Source organism: Nestor notabilis, unplaced genomic scaffold, assembly GCF_000696875.1.
Source record: "Nestor notabilis isolate BGI_N333 unplaced genomic scaffold, ASM69687v1 scaffold35473, whole genome shotgun sequence".
NCBI lineage: Eukaryota > Metazoa > Chordata > Aves > Psittaciformes > Psittacidae > Nestor > Nestor notabilis.
In genome coordinates this window covers 5,931-12,850 of record NW_009922996.1, presented here as the reverse complement: position 1 = coordinate 12,850, position 6,920 = coordinate 5,931, and the positions used below count along the sequence as shown (strand labels likewise).

General features: G+C 43.1%; 1 protein-coding gene across 1 annotated transcript; it reads left to right on the top strand.

The window, feature by feature from the left end:
• Positions 1-4: 4 nt before the first annotated feature.
• LOC104403663 (alpha-aspartyl dipeptidase-like) lies at positions 5-6,738 on the top strand (the record flags this gene model as incomplete). The annotated part of the gene is made up of 8 exons (XM_010011892.1): positions 5-27; positions 113-201; positions 1,349-1,423; positions 1,935-2,014; positions 3,400-3,573; positions 5,025-5,084; positions 5,913-5,995; positions 6,537-6,738. Coding segments are annotated over 8 exons (663 nt in total), but the record flags the coding sequence as incomplete, so codon positions are not given.
• Between the last annotated feature and the right edge of the window lie 182 nt (positions 6,739-6,920).

Genomic DNA, 6,920 nt, shown 5'->3' with positions numbered 1-6,920 from the left:
GGAGCACATCAAGAGCTTCTTCGGAGAGTAAGCGCTGTGCGGGGGCTGCGGAACCCTGCCCCGGCCGCCCCCCGCCTCTCTGAGCGCTGTCTCCCTCCTCTCCCCTCCCCAGGAAGGTGAAGCGGGTGCTGTTCGTTCCCTACGCCCTGCACGACCGCGATGCCTACGCCCGGACCGCGAGGGCGAAGTTTGAAAGCTTGGGTAAGGCTGGGCCGGCGCCGGGTCCCTCGGGCTGCTGCTGGAAAAGTCGCCGTGGGGCAGGCGTGGAGGGCGGCACCGGGCGGGCACTCGCGAACCGCTGCTGGAAGAGGAGGTGAGGCGGGGAACGCCTCTGGGCGAGCAGCTCTGTCACAGTCTCTTGTTGTACTGGGTGGAGAAGGTTCGGCTAAGCTCTGCTGCACGCTGTGGAGTTACGGACAGCAGGAAGTTGTTTGCTTACTTCTACCTAGAAGTAGATGCTTTTGAGGCCTCCGGAAGAAATCCTGCTGTAAACACTTCTCACCACTTCAGGGAGGAAGCTTTTTATTCCTGAATACTAAGTGGCATCTTTTCATCCTCCTTAATCACATGGGGATTCTTCCTGTACATCTGAAACCTCTGCTCAAGCCGTGCAACTACTGGTACTAAGTGAAGACCATTACTATAATGTGCTTCCACTAGCCAGATAGTTCCATGAGCAGCAACTGAGCTTTGCTTTGAGCAAAGATCTTTCCAGATCAGCCTACAGCAACACCTCCACCTTAAAACTATCACCATTAAGGATAACTTTGGACTTGTTACTGTAGGAATAGCTCACTTCCCTGAGCAGCACACTTTGCTCCTTGCCTTGCAGAAAGATTGCTGCTATCACATGTCCATGTTCTTCCATCTCTCCTGGCACTCCCTGTACTCAGTGAACCCCAGCAAGAGAAATCTGTGAAAGCCAGACATTTTAACCATTACAAAAACAATTCTCAGATCAGATATTTCCAATAGTAATTCAAGACATCCTGTTCAGACTTACAGCCAAGCTGAAGACTGACAGCATTTTCCCTTCTCTTATTTTCTAGTTAGCCAGTAATACTCAGCAGGACTTTGTGCCTGAGCCTGCACCTGCTGCGTGAAATGCTCTGCTCTTGGACACTAAGCATGTATATCCATAAAGCAGACATTTCCATGGGTATAGCTGGATGCAGAAGCCCTGTACTAGACAAATGCTCTGGTTTATGTTGTAGAGTTCTCTGAAATTTCCCTGGTCATCTGGTGAGACATTTGGCTGAGGGTCAGGGGTGGGCAGGGAGGGATTGGATATACCATGGTTCTTCCACCAAACTGAAGTGGCAAAGGTAAATACTTTTTTTCATTTCAGGTTATGGGCTGGACAGCATTCATGAATCTTGTGATCCAGTGGAAGCTGTAAGGAAATCTGAAGCAATATTTATCGGTAAGTTTTACTTCTTGCTCCCTGATGAGAGTTTATGTAGAGCACTGTATTAGTCCTACTCTGAGCTGGCACTGTAGAGACACCAATGAAAAAGTTGGATCTAGCAAATATTAGAAGCTACATAAAACAGTACTTCAGTTGGGAATAATAATACCCTAAATTTAGTGGTGGGTAGAGAAATATTAGAGATTTATTAATGGAAATACATCTCCAGTAAGTTTTAATTATCAGTTCTAAGAAGATCCAGAGCTGCTGTGCTTAAACTGACTGTAGTCCTAATACCATGCTCCTGTTGTCAAACAGCCAGCATCACTGTCACAAGGACTTGGGGCATGAGCCCACGGCCTACCTGGTGACCATCCTTCTGAAGCTTCTGGTTTTACTGCTGCTTAACGCAGTGGAATCTACCCTGAATACAGTATGGAAATCATTGAGCCTGCCAGGTTTGTAAAGGCTTCAATTAAAGGTAGCAGTGAAAGCATGTGAAATAAACTGGACTCTCTTTCTGCAGGAGGTGGGAACACATTCCGTCTCCTGAAAGCTCTCTATGACAACAGTCTGATACAGGAGATCAGGAAAAGAGTTCTTGAGGTAAAAACTACAGGACTTGGGCCAAGCCTGAATGGCAGGATCTCATGCATAAGCTGTTGTTCAGACTAATCCAAGTTGATTCTACATCTTTGTTTCTAGTATACTTCAAATACTGAGCCATCTCATGCAACCTGGTGAACTTAAATTCTGTGGCCAAATAAGGCTGTCATTAGTCACTGAAGCCTGAAAAGACTAAGGTCAGCAATCTGTCTAGGACACTTTCCCAGATTTGGGACTGCAAGACTTTGTGATAGACAATGCTGTGTAGTAACCTTAGAAGTAAGCCCCTCAAAATACTAATGAAGAGAAGTGCAAGAAATCTATGTCCAGAAAACCTGGTTTTCAGCTTGAGATGTCCACTTTGTATCTTAATAGATACAGACGTGTTCATGTGGCAGGTTGTTTGCTAATAAACTGATGGCAGAACTGGATCCGTATGTGCCTTTTAGACATGCCCTTTAAAGTCCTGTTGATGCTGAAAATGGTGTAATTACCTTATGTACACCCTTAACCTGGAATTATGAGTTTGAGCGTCATTGAGCCCTTCTGGTCAGCAGCCCATTCTGGCTGGTGAATCTTGTACAGCCCAGCAACAGTAGGCCATCCATGGAGGAGAACAGAAGCAAGGTGTTCCCCTTGCAATATGGAACTGCGAGTGACTTCAGGCAGATTGATGCAAGCACCATATGTTTGAAAAGGCCAGCTGCCAAGAAGAAAGGTTAGCTAGGCTGTCTTAATATAAAGAAATCCAGTGCCTGTTGTGGGCAGAAACACCAGAAAATGTTCGAGTCCTGGTGAAGTCTAGATAACTATTTGGTTATATTAGCACCACTTCTCTCAAGATCGCTTATATTTATAAATTGTTCAGCATTATCCATATAGTTGCATGTTTATATGGAATTCTTCCATGTACAGCATAGTACCATGTATATAGCAGTAATACTGAAAGTAGTGCTAAACTGGCTGCTTACAGTACTGGTAAGCTGATGCTATGGCACCAGTGTACTCAGCTTCAGACAGTCTGCTCTCTTCAGAAGCTTGTTAAAACCTGTTCAGGTATTTCCTGTAACTGCAATGTAGACTAGTCTGTTAATAGTGGAGTCCAATATATGCACTGACAACCTCATGAGTTCTTTCTTGTATCAGGGTCAGAGTTGTGAGTACAGGACATTCAACAACTAGTTCTCTGACAACAATGATATATACAAACTATTGCCCATCTCAATACCTGAATTCTTGTTCTGCTTTTCACCTGTAAAGTTAACAATGAGATGAGCTCGAAGGACTTCGATCTGATTGCTGAGTCTCTGACACTGATAGAAGATGCTATAAAATGCAGTTCCTAGTTGTGATACTGCATACTAACCATTGTTTTTGTCTTTCAGGATGGGATTCCTTACATGGGATCCAGTGCAGGAACTAATGTTGCTACCGTCAGCATCAATACTACCAATGACATGCCAATTGTTTATCCACCTTCTCTTCAGGCCCTAGGCTTAGTTCCTTTTAATATTAACCCCCACTACCTGGACCCAGACATTAAAAGCAGTCACATGGGTGTAAGTAAAGCATGCCAGAGCTAACACAGTAACCAGGGCACAGAGGTTTAATGACAGTGCGCACTTGTAAGGCCTTACAAAAGCTATAGAATGTCTAACATCTGCTCCCTAGAGCAACTGGAAATGCCAGTGAAGCAGTAACACTTTTTCTCCCTCCTAAAGCTTTTGTCTGAGTGGGAAGAGGAGTTAGCAACAGTATTACTGACATGGAACAAAGTGTTTTTGCAGAGACAGAAGCTTTGCAATGTCTGAAATACTGTTGCTTCATACCTGATATGGAAATGAAGGGGTGGAGGAAGGAGGTAAACTTGAAACATCAAGAGACAATGCAAAGTCCTACCTGTCTTGCTTAAATTGACCTAAGTTAAACATACGTTAAGAGGCTTAAATATCTAAAGGTCTAAGGGAACTATCAGAACACAGAGATCTTAGGATTGCATGCAATCTTGTTCTGTAAGAAAATACCTAGGGACCAGTGTCCTCAAAGAGAGCACACCTGGTAGTGTCCAGTACTAAGCAAGCACATGTACAGGTATAGCTGAAACTACAACCACAGAGACTGCCATATCTGCTGTATGGAGTAGCTGACTCTTGAGTAGCCTGCCAGGAGCCAATTCCTCAGAGAGCAGTTTCTGTGGTACATCTTTTAACAGCCCAGAAACTTTCCTCCTTGTAATCAAAATTTCTCCATGGTTAGAGAAGTATTAAGAACTAGGGGAGAATGAAAAGATGGAGGATAAGAGTGTGCTTCTAGAATTTAGATGAAGTTGTAGGTACTCATTTAATCAGCTTGTCACTAGATAAGCAGGCAGTCTTCTCCCTATAAATAACTTTTGCTCTCTCTCCAAGAGGAGGCTGGAAGCTCTGTGCTGTACCAAGTCTCTGCTGTGTTCCTGTTTCCTTACCAACAAATCCTTCTGGTTTGCTTTCTTCATCTACTGTTGCTCAGTTCAGCAGCAAACTCTTAGGAAACATGGCAGAGCTTCTCACAGAAGGAAATTCTTCAGTGTAATACCTACTTGATGACAAACAAGCAGATACTTAATCTGTGGAAATTCATAGTTCACTACCCTCTTTCCATGAAGGTGGCATCTCATCCATTTGCTTCAGTGCTCTTGTTCTGAGGGTGAGCACATACCGATAGCATTAAAACAAACAAACAAAAACCCCAAACCAGAAAACCCCAAAACACTGGTTGAATTAAGTAGAAGTAAGTTTTAAGACTTATCAGGGCTGGCATGGCAAGTTCTGTTTGATCAACCTGCAGCAATTAATACTAGTGATGAAGGGTAAAGTACATACCTATTAAAGTCAATCCTGTCACTCCATTCTGCTTGAGGGGAAGTGCCTGCTTTGTTCAATGTTATGAAATTGCTCAGTGTTGCACTAACTGGATAGCTCCAAGTCCTACCCGACTGCCTGGACAGCTAAATCTACATTCACTATTGCAGGAGACAAGAGAGGAAAGAATTCGCCAGTATCATGAAGAACCAAACACCCCTCCAGTTCTGGTAGGTAGCCATTTCCAGTCAGGAGCTACTACTGATCTTACATGGCTGTAGTATGGTAAACATTTATATGCATCCTTGCTAGCTTTCACTGTGGGTTTCCTTGCCTGAAGTTCCAAGCCTTAGAGACCTGTGGCATAGAAGGCTAGTTATATTCTTGCCAAGAGCTTCAAGCTTGGATTTTGTTCACCTGCAAAAAATGGATTAGAACAAATGAAATGCATTCTGCCCATTAGATGCTCAGAGTCCTGTTGCAAAACACTGTATTTGAGGCAGCTCTGATCTTTCCAGTCACCAGCCACTAGTCATGTCTTGTACGCTGGGGGTGGTGTGCATGCAAATGGTAAAGTTACCTCCCCGTAATCTTTTTGAAGATATTCTTAACTTTAAATTTTGTTTTAATCTCTGTAGGTTTCTGAATTTGTTCATTCAGTAGTATGTTCATAATTACAGTATGTCTATCTGGGAAAGTGGGACCTCAGGGTTTCCTGCCCCTGTGGCTTGAGCTTGGAGTATATAATTTGTGCTCTAACAAACCCAGCTGGCTGTTGCTTGGCCCAAACTGGATCTAAGAATGATGGTAGCAGAAGTAATTGAAAAAAAAAAAATACACTTACTGGTTTCTCCTTTAAAAGAAATTAAATAAACAAGAAAATCAGCTTCTAAAGCAAGGTAACTCACCTAATTTTGTCTTGACATCTTTGTTAGAAATAGGTGTGAATGTCTTGTCTGTAGTCATGGTGAGCTGCACTAAGACTGGCCTGCTTGTGACAAGCATTCTAGCCTTTCAGATAGCTTGATAATAACAATAAATGTTTCCACGTACATTAGGGCTTGCGGGAAGGTGCGATGCTGCTAGTGGAAGGAGACAAAGCCACCTTGCAAGGAGTGACAGGAGCACGTCTGTTTTTGAGGTAAATGCTTCATTTGAACTGATATCCTCCTTCAGATAGAAAGGAAGAGAGAGAGTATTAAGACTCGTGGTCCCCTGTGCTGCCTGTCCCCCACATCAGAAGTTACTTAATCCCTTACTTCCATTTCTCTTTGGGGAAGACATGAGTATTTGCTTTATGATCCAAATGAGCAGGCAGTATGACAGCACTTAAAGGATGTCTAGCTTACCCAGTAAGTGCTATGGTGTTACATCATTAATGCTTATGCTTCTGAACTATAGTTACCGTTCACAGAAAGAGCCCCAGTATTCAGCTCTGTTACTGAAGGCCAGGGGAATACCAGTTTGGCCCTAATGCATTTAACTCCAGAACAAGAACTCATGTCTTTAGTCATAAAAACATTACTAAGAAATCTTATATGTATGTCCCGAGATGCAGGCAAGGAAGGGAGTCAAAACTCCACTTGTTATGAATAAGGATACCTTGTTCTATCCCTGGTAACAGATGGATGCACAGTCCTAGCTCCTGTTAAAGCTCACAGCATGATTTTTCTTGTTTACAGGGGTAAGAAACCAACTGAACATGAGCCTGGAACAGATTTCAGTTTCCTCCTGAATGACAGTAACTTCCAGAATCTGTAGCCTTGCATATTCTGCAGCAAAAGTCACTAAATGGGGAGACAATTAGGAGGAAGGGAAGAGATGCTTCTAGTCCCAGGATGCGTGGAGAACCTTATCTTTATAAATAAAGATAAATATGAATTAGTAGGCTCTTTTCCCCACCCTAATTCAAGCCTCAGACATCACTCCTTCCCAGCAAAAAGAATTTTTATTGCAATACCTGTGTAATCATAGCTATTCTTAGTCTGAAAGGATCTATATATTCATTTATCCACTTTAATTCCTTCCCCACCAAAACCAAAGTTTAACACAATTAAGACAAGACA